This window comes from Bactrocera oleae, chromosome 2 (genome assembly GCF_042242935.1).
Source record: "Bactrocera oleae isolate idBacOlea1 chromosome 2, idBacOlea1, whole genome shotgun sequence".
In the NCBI taxonomy this organism is placed as follows: Eukaryota; Metazoa; Arthropoda; class Insecta; order Diptera; family Tephritidae; genus Bactrocera; species Bactrocera oleae.
Genome location: NC_091536.1, coordinates 85,683,499 through 85,704,993, shown reverse-complemented (window position 1 = coordinate 85,704,993; position 21,495 = coordinate 85,683,499). Strand labels below are relative to the sequence as shown.

The following is a 21,495-nucleotide window of genomic DNA, read 5'->3' as shown; positions in this document are numbered from 1 at the left end:
GGTTACAATCAAATTTGGTATCATATTAAGTTATTTTGATGGTCATATACTCGCTTAGTTTTTGATAGTATACTTGAGAACTTATTTTCGACCAATTTTTTATATATATAAATGTTTATAAACATATATATTTATGGTAAAGTCTGCCGACGTTTCAAAATCGTGAATATCAGTTATTAGAAAAAACGCTTTCTCAATTTCATTAAAATAACTAACATAATGGTCGATATATTATATGATAGGTATATGGGGCCTAAGAGCAATATTGATTCGATTCAACCCATTGTTGACACAAGGGTATATTATTATTAAAAGCATATTTCCCCGGTATCTGCGAGATTGAATAGTTATGCTCCGATAATTAGACCTGAGATGACATACCTTAAAGGAACTTTTTACTGGTAGTTTTTAGCAAAACCGTTATATGGGATGTGGGCGTGGTTTTCATCCGATTTCAACTATTTCCATGCTGCCGCAATAGGTACCGAAATGATATGCCCTGTGCAAATTTGAGTGATATAGCTTGAATAGTTTGGAGAATATATACATTAAATCAGTGGTCGGTATTCTTACGCATTCAAACGTTCAATTTTTTAGAGTGTATGAGTGTAGGTAGCGACTCAACTGTCCCAGTGATACGTTTTACTGATCCTTTACGTTTTTTAGTTAAAGTGTAATTGGAACCATCACTGGTTTCCTTTAAATTAATAAAAAATATAATTATTTTTTCTTAAATATAAATAATTATATTTCTCATTATGAACAATTAACAAATTGCACATCTATTTAAATGTTCCACAAAGAAAAAATCTAATTATCACTCAATATTAAAGCGCATATAAAATCGTTGATTTTTGCTTTAAACGTGCATGCGTATACTTTCTGCATACGTCTTGCTCGCTATGTAGTCAGAAAGCATGATATTATATAACATGGTAGTATATTCTGAAAGAGCGGCAAATTGACAATGCCTTATACAAAAATGGTAGGTGATGCAAACAAAAAATGGAGATTTAGATCAAAAGGGGCAATTTATTTTACTTTGCGGGTTTTTTTTTCGAATTGAATTTCTTACGTAATGGACTTAAAAAAATATTCCACATCTCCTGGCAACGAATAATGTGCGCTCAAGTGCACTAAACGGTCAATTATATTCTCTTTCAGTAAAATTGCAGCGCCATTCATTTGAAGAAAAACAGTCGCCAAGAATTTAATTTTCATAAATTTTTCACTAGGCTTCTTCAAGCTCACCTTTAAACATTGGTCTACACATGACTATGTTGATGTATTCCAATGTGTTTCATATTATGAAGAAAAGAGAATCAAAACAAATGAAAAATATAAAAAGGGCTCCATTGTTTCCCATAGATTGGGAATAGACTACCATTTTTATTGGGTCAAAAAGCTACTGACATGTCATCGTTTCTACGGTATAAAAACTATCACAAAACTGTATGAAACACACATATAATCAAAACTCGCTAAGAGAGTCCGATCACTGTATTAAACCTATTAGGGGCGGGACCACGCCCACTTTTTAAACATTTTCAAACCATAGTTATGAGGAGCATCTTGTACTTCGTTGTACCATATTACGGTTTTGTATCTTTATTTGCGGTTTAGTTATGTCAATTTATAAGTTTTCGATTAACGGCGTTTTGTGGGCGTGGCAGTGGTCCTTGTCCACACTTTCTTCTTTACCAAGGAACAGGTGTACCTAGTTTCATTAAGATATCTCAATATTTACTCAAGTTATCGCTTGCACGGACGGACAGACAGATAGTAACTCAGATTTCAATTTGTCTCATAATCCTGATCAATTATTAATAATATGTAACTCGATTATTTTTAGGTGATACAAACAACCGTTAGGTGAAAAAAACTATTATACTCTGTAGCAATACGTTGCAACAGTATAAAGAGAACCAAGATATGTAAATGACACATAGACTAAAATCAAATACTTGCTCCGAAACCCATTTCATACTCCTATTGCAATTAAAATTAGACAAAAAGTATTCGAAAAAGAACTAAAGGCAAAAAGAAGCCTTATATTGAGCAGCAAGCATTAATATTCTAAATATATGTAGCTTAATTCTCTCTCTCTCTTTCACGAAAACTCTCATTATCTTTATTAAGTATAAATGTTTCCCGAAAATTTTTATATTTCAAAATTTAATAATCTAATAGATATAATATGTTATTAATAGAAAGTGATAAAAAACGAAACTTATGAAATATTAGCCGCCTATGGTTCGCCATTTTTCTGCCGGGTATTTTTACACGCTCCTCTGTTATCAGAAAATTTACATGTAAAAAACAACAAAAATATCGAGTTAGATTCGATACAAGAGAGCTCATTTTAGTAGTGTAACCGATAGCTTCAGTGTTACCAAGCTTTGTTTTACACTTTTTAGATCAGTTTTACCATTGTGAATGGCTTAACTAGCAAATTATTGTCAAAAGTGCAATATCGTATTAATTTAAGGTATATTCAAAGACATAATGTAACTAGTACAAGTTCAGTTCTTTGGTAACCACACTGAATTAAGCCTAGGATCTGTTTCTATTGCTAGGATACACCATTAAGGTAAGTGTCTTAAAGAAATCACTTACGCAAAGTACTTTGGCATTTAAAATTGCATATAAGGGATTTTCCGACATTAAATGCGTCTGCGGGCAAATACTAAATACAGTAATGTCTACTTACATATTTTAAAGAAAATATGAATCTTACCTTGCCTCCATGGCTTGCGTAATTAGCGGATTTCTTTGTAAAAGTCTACCATACGAGGCGTTCCGAATATATTTTAGAAGACGGATTTACGCTATTGTTAAATGTAATATGTGCGGCTACTATAAGGACAAGTAACCCTTTTCGTTGCAAAAACCCACAGATTATCAGCAATTAGTATTATATCCACTATAGCCTTTATTGGTTGGCCAAGTTGGCCTAAGCTATTATAACGAAAATATGAGTATATGGAAAGGATTAAGATTTATAGCACATTTGTAGATACAAAGGCATTCACATATTGATCGCATTTATTAATGGAAAATTATTTTGATATTGGTTTACACGTAAGTATGTATTTAAGCGTTTGGAAAACTCATGTTTTGAATGCATTTGGGAATCTACATAAAACGCATTTCGGAAAAAGATGGTCTAAGTGACGAAATTGGCTCCAATTAATTACAAAATACATCTCTGTTCGCTCTGAATTTTACTATGAACGGCATATGGATGAAGAATCAATTCTTCCATCTCAACATTGCATATTAATGAGGCAACCAAGTTTAAAAAACCTTCGGAATAAATATGTGGTAAAGTGAAATATAGCCGGACTTGTAAATATAATGCCATAACAACAGATAAACACATTTGTTTTATCATTTGAGTATGCGAGTCGAACCAACAAGTGATATGTTTCAAATAACTTTATATAAAGGAATAAAGATATATTGGATATAATACCAGTTCAATGAGGTATTCACATACTGTAGTATTATACCAGGTTCAACTGGATAACTTTCATGCTTTCACATGTAGTTTTTTACAAGAGAGCAGAGCTCAAAAACAATGAGAAGAAAAGTGACGAGTTAGAGACGACTATTATTTGATTTCTGAATGAAACTATTCAGAATATCGAAATTTTACAAGATGATCAATTAAAATATATAATCGGTATAACCAATCCGAATAGACTAATACGTAGAAATAATATTTTTAGTCATTTAAGCTTATAACAACACTATACGGCAAAATCGACTCTTTGCTGAGTATTTGACCATTTTTTCGGGAGATTAAGCCACCAGTAATAAAAGGAGTTTCTCCGGAAAAGCACTTAAAATTAAGGAAGCTAGCAGGTGAAATCGGGTTCATTCATATGTATATTGGGAGAAAAGCAGAGTACAGAGGACTAAAAATGTAAGAGCATTAACGGAAAAGCTAAACATCTCACTGAATTCCTCCCTAAGGTATCATAACTGACTGCAGTCGCAGCGTCTCTAGATGATTTTGATTTACTAAAAAAAGACGAAACAAAAACAATAGAGTTTCTGAGCAAATCTGTAAATATTTTCAGGCACACAAGCGTTATTAGTCTTTTGCGCAAATTTACGTCTACCTGGTACTTAAGTTTTGTGTTTTTTTTAATGGCCTTAAGCTTTTTCAGTTTACTTGTATGTTAGGTCTTTATGAATTTTATAATTGCAAGGCCACAAAATTTAGTTATAAGTACTTTCAAAAGAGGGAATGGAATAATTTTTCTTAGAAAACGCCCAACATAAACGAGAATTAACTCCTTAATGATAGATAAAATATACGTGAATATATACGCTTCAATATTTATGTAAGACTATTGAAGAAATCCCAAAATAGAAGTTTTCCAAAACATACCTGCCAACCTTTTCTGACGTAATATTGTTTTTGTAACACTTACAGCTCAGCTGGCGTCAATAATATTTAAATACATGAAAAAGATATTATGATGCGTTTAATGGAAAAAAAAGATACGTGTCCACATATGCGGAAGAAACTTCTATATTATGTATCCCAAGAAGGCAGGTGACAGGAGAGACCTTGACTAACCCCAAGCAATTTAAGGATCATAACAGATTCGCGTATATACCTACATATGTATGTATAATCCCAAAATTGAATTTAGTGATCCTTACATTTTTTAAATACTAATATTATTATTTTCTTTACACATTTTGCATGATTTTCAACATAATTTTGTTATTTGATTAAAAGATAAATAAAATACAATTTTGTGGAATCCAAAGCCTGCAACCAAACGATAAGCAGAGTTTTTATAAATAACATTGATAAAAACCTAAAGCTTAAGGATCAAGAAAACTTTTAGGTAGGCATCTAGCTTCCAACTACTTGAAAAATATCTATCATAGATTTTGTGAACATAGAATGCTCTACAAAATGGTCTTTTACGATACGATATTAACCGATAAATTTTGATTATTTTATGGAAAAAATTAGTTGCTACTATGAATTTTATAACTTAATAAAAAAAAAATTATTATAAATAGGAAAAGTCACAGTTTTGTTCAAAATTTACTGCTCTACAAAATGGTCTCTTATCATTTTTCGTTTAAGTTAAACGTTTACGAGATATCCATTGTCATACACTGTATGCGGAGGACCTTCCCGTTACAATTAAAAGCTTATACTTGGAGAGATTTTCTTAAGGTGAGAACCTATTTTTCAGAGTATCAAGCAAAAAATCTTTTTTTTTTACCCACCCTAATGTACATACATAATAGTTATTAATGACCGCGAATGCAGCGGGCGTCCTGACCATTTTAATATATTATATAAAACCTACCGAATCACATAATGCAAATGAAATTTTATCATTTTTATTCGGCACAAAGTCAAAAGAAAGTTAAATCAAAATATTGGATATATTGCCGCTGGGAGAAGGTCTGGACTGATCTCAACCAATTAGGACACTAAAAACTACAGTATATCCAATATTACAAGTATACTTAATTTTTTTAAAGGTATCTTACACATTGGCCGATATATTTGGTATAAATACCGAAATTCTTAGCATAGTAAGCGCTATTTTTGGTAAAAAACAATTACAGGTATAGAGAGTGATAAATTTCATTTGAATATCTTTATTGACCCTTCCTTTATTGTAAATTGAACAAATTTTTTGGAACTTAAAATAATGTCATATAGTAGATTATAGTTGATTGTATTCAGGCAATTTTCAAACTATAACATAAGGGTATCAGGAGAAGCAGGAGAACGCTGTTCAAATCGGGTAGTTGCTCTGTGATGAACTTTACCGAAAAGTGGGCGGTACCACGCCCATTATGCAGCCTATAGATCGATTCACAAGAATACTTCTGTACAATATTTACGGTTAAATTTAATTATTTCGACGGTTTTGGTTAGAATTTAATGCAATTTTTAGTACATTTGAACATAACAATTGTATGAGGGGTGGGCGGTTTTATTATGCAATGTTACTCATTTTCCCATTTTATCCTTAATTCATCCTATTAGAGCCCAAATATTAATTATTTTACAGTTCAAGTTTGTTGTAACTTCAAAGTTATGGACGTGGTAACACGCTTTGAGAAATTCGCGAACTTTCTTTAACGACAAAAATCTAAAGTTTTTAGCTTAAATAGGAAATCGAACGGAAAACTCAGGCCCCAGCAATAAGCATGATTGCATTTAATGTTGATGATTATGAGAATGACGCAAAATGGAATCCACCGAACCGTTCCTCAGCATTTTAGTGCGGCACCATAAGTTGCGACATGCCCGCAAAATCAGAGGGCGCGCTTAATATGCACACTCCACCTCCAGAATTGTAACAGTTTACACACATACATACAACAACAACAGCTACGGCAAATGGCAGAAACCCACTTGATATGTGAATTCGGTATCGCTAACAATAACAAAAACAACAATAACAGTAGCCAAAACTTCGAAGCACTCAACAAAACCGTTACAAGGGGAGAGTTCATGAGGCGCGTGATATGCTGTTGCGGTGACGGTGGCTGCTAGGGGTGGGGGTAGGTTGGAACGGAGGCTGACAACTTTCTTACAAAAATTGCACATCCAGTGCAGGGTTTGTCGGTGGGAAAGCGTAAAATTCATAATCGAAAAACTCACAAAAAAGACCATTACTTAAAATGTGTCTGCAAAGCGACGCATTGACTTTTCGATGGTCGCACCAAACTATAATTACGACGATATACCAGCGCACATATGCATGTATATACAACAACAACAATGTAAAAAATTATCAAGTAGATACATACGCATATACAAACGTAGTGCAAAGTAATAAATTTTATTTCGCAAAGCATGACAACAACGCCGCAAAGTCGTAGCGTCTAAAAGCAGGAAGAAGCGCAGCAGCCATTGCTGTAAAAATCATCCCCGACATTCGGCATTTATTATTGGTGTGCCCCTGTATGGCAGTGTGCGTGCACGCTTGTCTGCGAATTGACAGAGGGCATGCAGCCAACGACCAGTTGGACAGACAGACAGACATGTGGTGCTGGTAACTCCTGCCACTCACACCAATCGAAGGCAAGTCAAGGCAAGTTATATGGATACGACAAAACCGCAGGGTTTTGCTCTTGTTCATGAATGAATTCAATGGAGACGCGCGTTTAAGGGTGGAGTATAAAAGTGTGAACACAAGCCGTCTGTGTGTGTGTGCGTTTTTCGCTTTGTGTTTGTATTCTTGCACAAGTAGTTGTAAGTATCTGTGTGTTGAAAGGATAGGAGGTAGATAAAAAGAGAAAAAAGATTGCATATTTCGCAGATCCTTCGCAGCGTCAGTACATAAATGTTGCGACTGTGTCTGCAAAGCAGTCAGTTTTTGTAAAGACTTCATAGTGTACGCACTTACCTGCCGCGCTGCCACACGGCTATTTCACAAGAATTTTGAATTGCTTCTTCTTTAGTGTATTTTTCTTCCATTACGCTGCGCGTTTCGTGAATATGTCAATTACGAATATTTAGTGCAAAAATAAATTTTTAAAAAGTGAGAGTAAAAACAAATTGTGTGCAAATTAAAATTAAAAGAAAAATGTCTGCACTAAAAATTCCATATCCACCACATACTTATTCTCGTCTCTTCCGTCCCTGGGATACGACACAACGTACAACACCACTAGCTCAAGCAGCAGCAGTACAAGAAGCTGATCAGGCGCAAGCTCACCTCCAAGATGAACGCATTGCCGTCATCGCCGAGGAGGTGAACAACCCCTCTGAACCCCAAAATCTGTCTGTTAGTGGTAAAAGCACACCAATACAACCAGCAACGGCTGAAGCTAATATTAAGGTGGAATTTTTGAAAGTCGAGGATGTCACCACAGATGTGGACCAATCTGAGTCAGATGATGAGGAGCTCGAAGTGGCCGATGCTGATTACATGCATACAAGCCGAATCTCTGAATGTGCTTCCAGTCAAAGTAATTTCAGTCAACTCAGCGAAGACAATGAACCCTTGGAGCATATGCAACGCACTGTCGATGGAAATTATTTTATGAGCGAATCCAGTCACTCCCCAACAATATCCGCCCATCCATCTACCGATGATGTCTATGGAATACGACTTCCTCGTCGCCATACAATGCCTTCGTTACATTTTTCCGATTCCAGAGATAACTTTGAGGCTCACCAGCAGAATCGATTCCCCTTGTTGTCGCATAGTGTTATGCCAACAATTGCGCCGACTCCCGCCACCATGTGGAGTGCAGCTGCCACTTTAAGCAGACCCAACCATCTCACGTCAGCGCTATCATCGACCAATATAGCCACGGGTAGTAGTGCTGCCGCTGCGCCGGCCACCAGTTTCGTGGGCATGGACCCATACGCATTCGGACTAATGGAGCAGGAATATGCACGCATTATGGCCGAAGAGGCGCATCTCAAAGCCATCAATGCGAGAAAACAGCGTCCAAAGAAATTTAAGTGTCCACACTGTGATGTGGCTTTCTCCAACAATGGACAACTGAAGGGTCATATACGTATACATACCGGTAAGTTTTGCATAAAGAAAAGTGCGCTATATCAAAATAAATTTCTTAAAAAAGCATAATTAGTTATGGAATATATTAATATTAGTGCTAAAAAATTTCACTGAAAAATAAATCTGACCTGCATCAATTTACTTTCGATTTTTTAGGAGAACGTCCCTTTAAATGTGACGTAGAGTCTTGCGGGAAGACCTTTACGCGCAATGAAGAGCTAACACGTCACAAACGCATACATACTGGACTGCGACCTTATCCGTGTTCAGCTTGCGGTAAGAAATTCGGACGTCGCGACCACCTGAAGAAACACATGAAGACCCATATGCCACAGGAACGTCAAATGGGTCCTGCTATTTTTGTGCCTATGTACCCCTACCTCTATGGATACTAAGCGACCTCATTAATGAATCGTGTCCTTTTCCAAATGTCCGAATACTCGAAATAAAACGTGGAAATCAATATATCCTTTCTCACGGACCTATACCTACATCACTATCTCGCGTCTTCCCGAACACCTAAATATGAATTTATTACTGGATCGCGAATTTACCGGAATACCCGAATACAAACAAAACCTGAAATCCAATACAACCAATACCTCAACTGAGAGACCTCTTTACTGGATAGCAAATATTACCGATTAACCAACAATTACAACTTTTTACAATCATATACTCTATATTGTACCTGAATTCTGGATGCAATATTAAAAAGATACACATCACATATATAAATAACAAGGAATATAGTAGAGAAAGCAGTCAGGACACTGCTTTTCATCTAACTCACTTGACATGAGAAGGGCGAGAGGAGTGCAGCCAGGAACTTGCGACTCATCGTATTCACTTGACGTGAACAGAACCCAACACGAGAATTTATTAATATTTACAAAAATAGAAACAAATTCGTTTTTATATCGAATATTTCATATATACATAAACGTGTATATATTTAATATATATATTTACTTAAAAAGGACCTAACTAGAGAAACTATATATGTACAAAAGTTAAAAAATGAATATATATATATATATATATATATTACATATATATTTATGTATATGTATATAATATTTATTTTATATATATTTAGCGTTGTCAATGTCAATAGCATAAACAAAGCGCAGGTTTCGATATTATTGTTTACGCATCCTATACAAATATACATCAACACATATTTATCTCATAAATACACATATACCCACATATATAAATTCAGATAAAAGGATACCACATAAACCTCAAATAGTAAAGTAGATATAAATATACATTCGTTTCAAAATCGGGCGAAGGAAAACGGAAACGGTTCGATTCAAATTCAAATACTCGGTAACTCTAACAATCATATTAATATTATTTTTATACCTTAGATAAATTTTAATTAGGTATACAAGCTAAATATATGTAAGGCAATATAGGATAGTAGATATATAATATTTTATATAACGTGAATATAAACATAAATATGTGTAAGATTTAGGAGATAATTATGTAATTTAAATTGAAAGATATTTAAGTTTAAGCAAGTATTTTTCAATTTGAAATGTTAAATATGAAAAGATTGTGTGCAGAAAATACAAAATTAAACAAATATTTCGTTTAAAATTGATTTGCTTTTTTTATTTGACTAAGAGAGTTATGGTTCTGAGGAAGCTGAAAGAAACATGAAACCATTAGCCCTGTTCCCGTTGTTGTTTTAATTGTCGTTTCCTAGTTGTCGTTGTTATCGTCGCTTCGCTTTTATGGTATATTCGTATTCTTGAAGTATATCGTAACGCCGAAGAGAAGTTATCGCAATTTTTAATTAAAACAAGAAAAAACGTTAACTTCGGTTGCACCGAAGCTATAATACCCTTCACAGATACAAAGGTTTCTTACAATAACTTGATTCAGATCTAATTTCGTGAATCGGCAATAAAAAATAAAATTTTTTTCCATGCAGGAACTTTACTCCGATCGTTCAGTTTATATCCGATCTAAACAATTTTTTCGGAGATTATATTCTTGCCAAATTTCGTCAATATACCTCGTCAAATGAAAAAGTTTTCCATACCAGCACTTGATTCCGATCGTTCAATTTGTATGGCAGCTATATGCTATAGTCATCCGATCAAAACAATTTCTTGGGGAATTACATTGTTACCTTAGAAAATAACTCATGCCAAATTTCGTGAAGATATTACGTCAAATAAAAAAGTTTCCCATTCAAGGACTTGCTTCCGATTGTTCAGTTTGTATGGCAACTATATGCTATAGTGGTCCAATATCGGCCGTTCCGACAAATGAGCAGCTTCTTAGTGAGAAAAGAGCAGGTACAAAATTTTAGATCGATAGCTTAAAAACTGAGGGACTAGTTTGCATATATACAGACGGACGGACGGACGGACAGACGGACAGACAGACATGACTAAATCAACTCAGCTCATCATGCTGATCATTTATATATATTTTTATAGGGTCTCTGACGTTTCCTTCTGGGTGTTACAAACTTCGTGGCAAACTTAATATACCCTGTTCAGGGTATAATGAAGAAAGTATGATAACGCCTAATAGCGCCATTGTATCTGACATTGTTATTTGTTGTTTTGAAGAAAATGTTTGAACAATTTTGTAAATTTAAGTACATAATAAATTGGGCAATAATAATAATAATTCCACTTCTTTGTTATTTACCAATTTTTCTTTATTTTAAGTTTTGGGTTATACATATTGTACATAAATGTTGAACACCTTTATTTTCGATAAGTGTCGATAACTTCAACAATAATGCCATATAACCGTTCTTATTTCGTTTTAAAACAAAAAACGGTATAGGGAATAGGGTCGCATAATACAGTATTAGTACACATACTGAATATCAATTACAATCAAACAACCCTATGTATGATTCTGACTGATTCTGAGCAGTTGGCTGATTTTGACATTTTGTTTGCTATAACAATATAATGAATGCGGCATGTAGTCGATGCTTTTCCGTAATGTATATTTTGGTACTCTCACTATTTTAGGTAAGCAATAGGAGAGTAAACAAATTAAGGTCCTCACAAATACCCAGTCCGGTTATAACTCTGAGGTCGTTGTGGTTTCAAAGAAACGACTGACATAAAACGATCGAAGAATAACTTAGTACTAATGAGGCTACTTCAATATATAATAAACAAAAACTTCGATACCGTACAATAACTTTCAATTTCATACGCGTCCGAGATTTAAAAGATTTCTTTATTTCATTTTATTTTTTACAATTATGTATATTGAGATATACAGGAATTTCGAGAAAAAACAGAATCACAGGTAGTAAATTTTTACGAAGAAGCTGCTTTGTGCTGATCTTCTTTCTTTTTAGGCATCTACTCAAAGTTTTTAATGAACTTTTGTATAAATTTTTCGACCAGCTTTATAACCAAAATCTCAACAAAAAGTGTTGAGCCGATCTACAAACATGATTGCAAATAAAGCATTAAAAATTAATTTAATTAACAATTGAACTAAAACAAGGTTTTTTTGTCTCAGTTATATGTTTTTTTTTTAATCATAGTGTTTCAAAACCTTGAAAAGTCGTTCACAAATGACATTACCATTACCTGAAATCGATTACGAGCCTTTCGAAATGGCGTAACCTTAAATACAAAAGAACGGAAAACCTAGACAGAGGCGTTCACTGCGTAATTTTACTAAATTAAAAATATTTTCTGAACTCGCAAAATAATGTTTAAGTAAAGATTTTATTAATTTAAGATTTTATTAACCCATTTTGAAATATCGGCGAAAATAATTATCATGTAACTTAACTTAACTTAATCCTGATTAAAGTATGTCCCTGTGGCGTGGTTTAAAGAAATTGTTTGTTCGATTCGCTATACGCTCAAAGGTTTGGATAATTATTTATAACATTTTATGTATTTTAAATTATATTAGCTAAGCCTAATAATAAATAATAATAATTAAATGGCTCGATGTAAAAATAAGTTCTATTTTTGCCGAAAAATATCACGGCTACCGAGTACAAGTACCTTTCGAAGACAACATAATTAACGCCAAAATTATGATTTTCCATATTACTCACCAAATTGACATTTCACATTTGTGCTCGGGGTTCGTTTTAACTATAAATATTTCGCATTTGTTTGTATTTTGCACAGTAATGATCAACATGGCCGACTGTGGCGTTGTATGCCGACAAAGGGTTAGACATTTTCCGAATGTAAGCGATGTCGGCTGCAAGTGTCGCTAGCGGCACAACATCAAAGGATCTTTTGTATAAAATGAATGATAAACAAGTAAAGAAGAGCTACGTTCGGATGTAACCGAACTTTTTATATCGCAAAGTCAAATGATATACTCGTTTGAGATTTCTTTATAGTTATTTAGGCAATTTTTGGTCACAAGGTGGCATACTTTAAACGCATTACTCACGCAAAGTTTTACCTCGATACAATCATTGTTGCTTGATTTGCATATTTTATTTTTTATATAAAATTGAAAGAATCAGATGGAATTTAAAAAGATGTTATATGGGAAATAGGCGTAGTTGTAATCGGATTTCACACATATTCGCACTGTAATATAGAAATATGAGAGGAATGTTATGCACCGAATTTCTAATATATGGGTTTTCAACTAAAAGTGGGCGGTGCCACGCCCACTGTCTAATTTTGAACGGGGTTCTTTCGTGCAACTCGATTTTACCCATTTTCACACTGTCGATAGAAGTGCTAAAAGTATTTGTTCTCAGTGAATTTTGTTATTATAGCTTTAGCAGTTTAGGAGATATGCACATATAACCTTGTAGAGGGAGGGACCACGCCCACTTTTACAAAAACTTTTAATCTGCAGATGCCCCTCCCTTATGTGATGATGTGCATCAAATAACAGTCTTACGGTACCAAGAAACATGTGTACTAAGTTTCATAAAGATATCTAAATTTTTACTCAAGTCACAGCTTGCACAGACGGTCGGTTTCAACTCGTCTCTTCATCCTGATCATTTATATATACATAACCCTATATCTAACTCGATTAGTTTTAGGTGATACAAACAACCGTTAAGTGAACAAAACTATTATACTATGTAGCAACATGTTGCGAGAGTATAAAAACTAGCATTTGTTAGTATTAGCTGTATTTTCACTTGTAGGTGCTCTCAATCATAAGAAATATAACGATCTTTAGCCATTGTGATATATAGTACTTGGGCTAAAAATTCTTTGGCCTGACAAGGAATACACAAAAAATAGAGAGAGAGTTCTAAACTTAACTAAAATACTGTCAAAGGTTCATAAAACAAATTCAACCGTTTTCAAGATATAATATTAGTATGATATTTCTTTTTACAATGAAAACAGTGAATTTCGAGATTTAAGAAAAATCTTCATAAATGCTAAGGCGAATTTGTTCCAGCATATTCAAGGGTCAAGTCTAGTTTGTTAAATTTCCAAAAACATGTTGGCAACTCGCTAGAAAACATCATGAAAATTCAAGAAATTTTTTTGGATGAAAGTATGAATACAACATTACATACCTATCCGCTTAATGGTTGTCGCCCGTCATACCGTGCATTAAACCAAATTGTTATGGCAAATAATATCCTGAGTATCCTGAATGAATAAGCAAATGTATATATCATAGATACTTATAATGATTAAAATTAAAAATTGCAATGCTATTATATAAGTCGGTGTTAATTTTACACCAATTACATTTAGTTAAGATATAGAAAATTAGCACTTGAAAATAAATTCTTGGTGCAAATGCTCTTTTGTCCAAATATGTTTTGTCAAACGAAATTTTCTCACACCAAAATTTCTAAATGGAAACAAAAACTGCAATATAAATTATATAGTATATATGTATGTATAGACATACTTATATGTATGTAAGCGAGTGCAACGCCACAGGTTTCTTTATTCAATTGACTGATGATTTTTCTGTGTCATTCATGCAATTCCCTCCTTCTTCATCAAAACAATACCTAGTTGCCTTTTTTATGCTATTGCTATGCCTTCTAGACAACAACAACCAAAAACGCAACTATGCGCACTCTTGCACCTTGCATTCGCCGCTACTGCAAAATTGTAGACACACTGTCTGGTCCAGCGAAAAGGTACAAACGCGTATCATTTGGTAGCACAATAAACCAGAGCACAACAATCAATGGTTAAGAATGAAACTGAGGCTGCGAACTGGACTAACCGCTGTGCGAGTGCTCACACTTCTCTATTCATACGACCCATGCACGACTATGTGTACTTATGTAAGTGTGTCGGTTCGCTTCGGTTGAGTTTTTATTTTCGCTTTTATGTTTTGTGATTGTAAAGAAATGAAAAGGACATTCCTCAGTTGATGGGGGCGTGCAATGAAACACCTACCTGTTCGATCAAGCGACGCTTGTTCAATTTGTTTTTCGCTCGAATGCACTGCACGTGGGAAGAATTTCTAGACAGTGTGTCGTCACAAACAGATCAGAATGCCGTAAGTACTCCTATCGCTACCATCCATGTCGTTAACATCAATTTATATTAATTGTTCAAGTGATTTTTCACACCCAAGATCAGTGTCGGAATCAAAGTATTGATCTAATGCAACTTCGGCAATGCACAAAGTGACGATGTCAAGGGACGAACGGCGTATCTTGCTGGATTAGTATTGTTGTCGTAGTAATTGTAGTGTAGCTCACATTTGACATGATCTCTAGAAGTTTTTGATTTGTTGAAGATCGGTTTTTTCAAAATTTATTGCCTTTAATTTGTCACTTCTATAAAATAGTGTAAATCTTGTTAAATCAACAGCTCAGTTGTCAATCGAGTTTGATTGAATGGCGATATAAATTATAAATGTATATACGTATGTACGTTTTATATGCGATTCGACACGGATAGAAAAGTTATTTGAATAATAAAAGTCGCAGTTAAGGCTACTTGCTCCTTATTCGTGGATATCTTTAAAATATTTATGGATGATTTATAAATTTGCTTTGCTGTGAACTGTTAAGTTTGAGAATGTGGTTTCTGTTATTGAAATTTGTGGCATGCCCAAAATTTCATAGACTTAATTCAATGTTTACTATGGGAAAGACAGTACGGCGGATGGCTAAAATCCATTTTACAAATAAAATGTATAATATACCATCAGGCTCTTGGTGACAACAAAGTTCAATTTAATTTTAAGCTTCTTACATAGAATTGTCTTTGGAGAGACAACAACAAATATTTTCATTTTTTCATAACTTATTGTATTCCTTGAAAAGACATGTGTATATACATTTCACAGCAATTAAAGAATTAGTTCGTAGGTATGGAAGAAGGAAAGGTGAAGAAATGTATAAAAAGAAATGTCCAAGGTTAAACACTATTATATGATGAAAAAAGCTATTGATACCAAAAAGTGGCTTGATGAGTATTGTCTGGACTATGTGCCAGGCGGACCGACCAAGCATGCCGTATAAGTCATAAGTGCACCGAAGACGATGACTACGGCACAAGCATCAAAAAATTTATAAACTGACTTGAAATTAATTGGCACTCTAAAGATATTATATCACAGTAATAAGTTGTTCAAAGTGGGTGCGAGCTTTCTTACCGGATCTGCGTCTTTTTCTTGTTATCAGATCTCAAGCAAATTCTCGCAGGAAATAATTTTAACGCCGAAGAACAACTAACACGGACAGTAATTTAGAAGAAAATGTATATTTGTTTACAAAAAAAACAAGAAATACTTCAACTTCGGTTGAACCAAAGCAAAAGATTCCATACAAGAACTTGATTTTGATCGGCCAATTTGTATGGCAGTTATACTCACTATAGCGTACCGGTCTGAACAATTTCTTTGGAGACTGTACCGTACCTTACCTTAAACAATAATCCATATCAAATATCGTAAAGATTCAATACATACAAAAACAAGGTTTTGATCGTATAGTTTGCAAGGTAGCTACGAGCTATAGTGGTCCTATATCACGGTTCCGAAAAAGCTATAGTACTTCGATATCGGCGGTTCCAACAGCAATTCCAGATCAATATCTCAAAAACTGAGGAACTAGTTTGCGTGTATATGGACAGACGGACAGATCTAGCTAAACCCATTCAGCTCAGTCATTTATATATATATTTTATCCGACGTTTCATTCTGGGTGTTACAAAACTCGTGTCAATATGTAAACATATGTAAATGGTATAATAAGAGATAATTACTAATTTAAAACTTATAATAAACATCATTAACATCTGTACTTATTTACACAGAACACTGGCGAGAAGTTCTACCAACGATCGTTGGAATTTGGCTTATTATAAAATCCACAAATGTTTTTCAGTTTCAGTTTTCTGTTTTCCACTTTGGAATCAACGTGTCTAATGAGGTGATTATCTACCTAAGGGGCGTAGGTGCGGTTTCACGTGCACATACGAAATTTCACTCCGAACTACGAGTGTCTGCATGTGTACATACCGACTGAAATTCACACTTGCGGATTCTTAGCGCTGACAGTGAGTCGGCCACCGGTGTCCGACGGCGTCAGACAGGATAACTCAGGTCTGCGGTCGCTCAACAAATATGCCACATTGTTTATATAGCCAGCTCATTACGCTGCAAATACCGTCCGTCGTACGTGCCAACGTGTAAATAATAGAATCTTTGCATACTTAAATCCTATCGACCGCTCGACTCGGTTTGTCCTGCCTGAAAGTACGCATGGGTATGTGTGAAAGCGAAAGTGAAGCGAAATTTTCCCTATTTTCAGCACATATACATATGTATGTACACACATATGGGCAAGCATGTTAGGTATGTATGAAACAACAGCGTAGAGCAATGAAAATATCAAAATTTTGAAGACAAGCAAGCAAACAACAATATTAACCACAGATTACGCACAGACAATCAACTTGTAGGGTATTAAGAACGTTTAGAGAAGATAAGCTCACCGTTTAGCGGTTATTGGGACATACCCACCTTTGTAGTAAAGGCACAGGGGCTAAATAATCTGGCAAATCGTAGATTACACGCCGACAGAAAGAAGAAGAAGTAGAAATAAGGCTCAACGAGAAAAATACCCATCAACGCGCTGGAACAAAGGAACTTTTGAACGATTGCATCGATACTCTTTGTATGCAAATAAATATTCGTTATTCTTACGTGACCAAATATTTCCAGCGCCCATAGTATATACATTTGTTCATACATATACATCGATGTATATTCAGCTAGAAAGTGACATCTACTATCGGTCAGTTTCAATATCTCTGCACCCTCTTGCACATAAATATATACATATGTACGATGCATGTCCATACTAATATTGAACACGAAGGATTTTTGAACATGTGACACTCGAAGCAAAGTGCCTTTTTTACACAGGTACTCGTACTCCTACTTAAATATTTAAGAATGAATATACATACATACATATAAACAAATATACATTTGTATTGGGTTGGATGTAAGTGCATTTTTATTTATATACGTAAGATTATATAATATTTGCGCATTCGCTGTTTGCAGGTTCTGAATTTATCCGTCGGATTTATACCATATCTTGGTAACTCATCCTTACAGCGATAAAAAATATGAGAATTTGCGTCGTTGGAAAACTCTATCGATTTTATCCATATATACTTTCGCATGGATAAATATGCCTCCATATGCAAGCAATATGTATTGGAATGTCTCATCGACAAATATTTAGTTTGCATAAAAGCGATAAGTTGTGTAACAAATAGCTTATTAAACGAAAAAAATATAATCTTAAAATCCTTTCTAAAAAGTGTTGCCATAAATGCTGATCGTAGAGGACATGGCAAGATTAGAATTATAATGATTCAGTTTTTAGAGACTGTGTAAGCTTTCTGTATCCCCATAAATCATTCTTGCATTTTCCGTTCGTTTCACTTGGGACGCTCTCGCTTTCACTACTTACATAAGTTACTTCTGTTTTGAATGGATTCTACATCAATTTAACACTTATCTAGCGGAATAATTAATTTTTAAATTCGACAGCAGCCATTCGTTTGTGACGACCATTTGACCGTCTATTCTATTCACTTACGATTACTTTATAGATACGATCTAGTTGAGTTTCCAGCTTGATCCATTGAACCGATGTCTTAATAGCTCAACATACGTAGAGGCTGCTCTAGTTTCCACTAATATCATAGATCATTCTGAGCAAATATTAACTATTATATTTACTATATTTTACACTGTCTTCAAACAGTGGCTGCGGCTTTTGACATTCTTATATAACCATCGATTTAGGGTTCGTTAATCGGTACTTTAAAATCTATATTCTAAGATATTAAAAAACAAAGTTTTTCCTATGCCTTTGTACGGGTTTGGCAATAGTTCAACTGGGGCGCCACCTAGTAGTAATATTTTGTATTTTTTGGTAAAGGCTAATAATCCAATATGAAGGAGGTGGGCGTAGTTATATCTCATTTCATTCTAATCTCCTACGAAGCTTAATTGATGATTGTTAGGTCTAACTTAACAACTAACAAATAACCGTTAGGATAACAAACTATCACCCTCTTGGAAGCATATTATTGGAGTATATCAAAAGTATAGCGAACAAATTTTTTTTCGGGTTTTCGTATGCCAATAGTGCTTCTGACATAATGTATGTATTACGTTCTATATTTGAGCATAAATTTCCTATCCGAAAATTGACGAAGTAATGGAATTCCTTATTCTCGACATACGTTAAGACACTACTAGATTATTAGAGGATTCTTAGCTGTCAAAACACCTGCGGCGTTTTAAAGAGAAATTTAAAATTTGTTTGTAATAAATACATACATATATTATCACAACCATAATTTCTTTCCACTTAAATTACAGATCATATACTATTTGTTATATATTTAACTGTCTTTTTGCCATTTCTTGCGAACTTCAGATGAATATGGAATTACCTAAGCACGACCAGACATATTGGCAACAACGCGACTGAATAGAGTTTCGTGCAATAAATTTCCCAATTAAAAGAATCTGACAATTCAAGCAGCGCAAGCGATGGACAGAAGAAAGGAAAAGACTTTTTATATACATATGCATTATACATACATGTTCTTGTGATTGTGCAGAGAAAGGAAAAACAATTTGTGTTGTGGTGTTGCAATATGAAAAGTGCCCCTTTTTCTAATCATTACACATACACACGCATCCTCACGATGGATGCACATACTACATAGTTAGGGGTTGATCTGTCCAAACACCATTGGTGGCACCGAACGCAAACGCAACCATCCAAGTACCACTACGAGTATCTTAAGCATTATTATAAGTGTAATAATGATATTTACCTTTTGGCTAAATTTGATATGGCGATCTTTGGTTGCGCTTCTGTGTCTGCGTGTAAGGTAGCCCAAATGAATTGGACTCGCCGGGATCCGTATTGTTGACATTGTCGATGCTTTATTGCCAACTAAAATGTTTGCCACCAAAGGTGTTGGTAATTTAGAATGTATGGGGATTTCTTTGGCCTTACTTTCTTCTTTCTCACTTCACTCACTTCTTATTGTTTCCTCTTTAGGCCTTTGTTCTGCGCCTGCCATTCACTCTTTTCACTAAATTCTCGCAAAGTATACGATGAGTCAAAATCTGAATGATATAAATATGTCCTTTATCAGAGCAAACAATTAATAGTAGTTCTCCGTTCTCTGCTTGCAACTTGTGTGGCAGGTAATTTATGGCAACGGAACCTCATTGCGAAACTACCGTTTGGGCCACCCAGTCAAATAATGCAATTTCTTTGCTTGTTTTGGTTGCTTTGTGGTTTATTGAGGTTGTTTATGTTGCAAGGGGCCCTTGAATGTCTCTGTGGGTTATCGAGCAAACTCTAGTTAAAATTGAGAATATCTTAATTCGTAACTCGAAGGAAATATTGTAATAATTATAAACGAAAGTAATATGTTTTGTATAAGGAGACAGTTTTGTGAAAACCGGTCAATTGAAAGTCTTTCTTTCTTATAATTTTTTATGGTGTTTTGCAGAAATATGACAATCAATGACATCGATTCCTTATAAATTTAACTATATACGAAAAAAGAGAAATATGTAAGAAAGTTGTAGTAATCGAACTTACAGTGTTTTTTTTGCAAATTGTGGGAAAATATACCATATAATTAAGGGATATGACTCTACTGCATGCTTGGATGAGATTATCTCAAGTTCACAATCGCCTATTAGAAAACATCTTTTTGATATTGGTCGAAGCAAAATCTGAACTCTGGTCTTTTGCAATGACAAAGCGTACTAGTCTTTCAGAATTTACTTATGCTTATTACATAACCGTAATTTATATTCGGTTGAAGACTGATGAAATTTTTACCTGTTATTATGAGAATCTCGAACTATATCATAACTCTGCTGAATATAAAATATAGTTTGCTAAAGCAGATAGCCACCGAATGGAAAACATCCAATTTTTCAAGAATGGAGAAAATGATTTCTTATAAAACTCATTCAAGTTTGAGGGTAAGCGGCAAAGGATACAGATGAATTATAACTGTTAAATAGATTTTCTAACAATACAGAAAAGCAAGTGGGATATATAAAAAATAAAAAGGCTGAAAAATTATTAAAAAAGATATAAACCACCTGGTAGTTTTGTTTTGCAAGGTAAATTTTAATTATCTTTAGAACTAACATCACCGTATATCAAAAAATAATTATGCCGTATGATTGTTCTTGGCACACATCTGCAAGATTGCTTCATTTTACTGAAATTCCTTAAATTTTTGCTGAGCAATTAAAAAACGAAACATGTTTATATGTATGTGGGTATTTTTAGACGATTTTGATGGATGGACTCTTGTGGTGCATTCTTGACACTGTTATTGTGTTCTAAATGTCAAAATAGTCAGCAATACTCGTTTCTTTCTTTCGAACATACGAATGCAGAACGGCAACCACACACGACTAATTGAGTGCGCCTACGGCTCGACACCTATTTGGCTGCACA

The 21,495-nt window shown here is 34.3% G+C and overlaps 2 protein-coding genes across 3 annotated transcripts in view; one reads left to right on the top strand and one right to left on the bottom strand.

The window, feature by feature from the left end:
• Positions 1–20,706, bottom strand: part of LOC106622839 (probable sodium/potassium/calcium exchanger CG1090) — a 58,769-nt gene extending 38,063 nt beyond the window's left edge. The window contains exons 1-3 of one of the 2 annotated variants that reach the window (XM_036361304.2): positions 20,617–20,706; positions 20,020–20,370; positions 19,835–19,956 (exon numbers count right to left, since the gene is read on the bottom strand). The gene's annotated coding sequence lies outside the window, so the exon portion shown is untranslated. Of the gene's footprint in view, positions 1–19,834; positions 20,371–20,616 lie in introns of both variants that reach the window. The other variant, XM_036361302.2, reaches the window with a different exon arrangement.
• On the top strand, positions 7,364–9,737 carry hkb (huckebein). The gene is made up of 2 exons (XM_014234307.3): positions 7,364–8,541; positions 8,688–9,737. Exons 1-2 carry the CDS (start codon positions 7,587–7,589, stop codon positions 8,924–8,926), a joined length of 1,194 nt encoding a protein of 397 aa, XP_014089782.1. The 5' UTR covers positions 7,364–7,586; the 3' UTR covers positions 8,927–9,737.
• Positions 20,707–21,495: the final 789 nt, after the last annotated feature.

Excerpts from the sequence above, each read along its gene's own strand:
- hkb (XM_014234307.3), top strand. The coding sequence starts at position 7,587 with ATGTCTGCACTAAAAATTCCATATCCACCACATACTTATTCTCGTCTC. Across the intron at positions 8,542-8,687 it reads TCATATACGTATACATACCG|GAGAACGTCCCTTTAAATGT; the intron begins GTAAGTTTTGCA and ends TCGATTTTTTAG.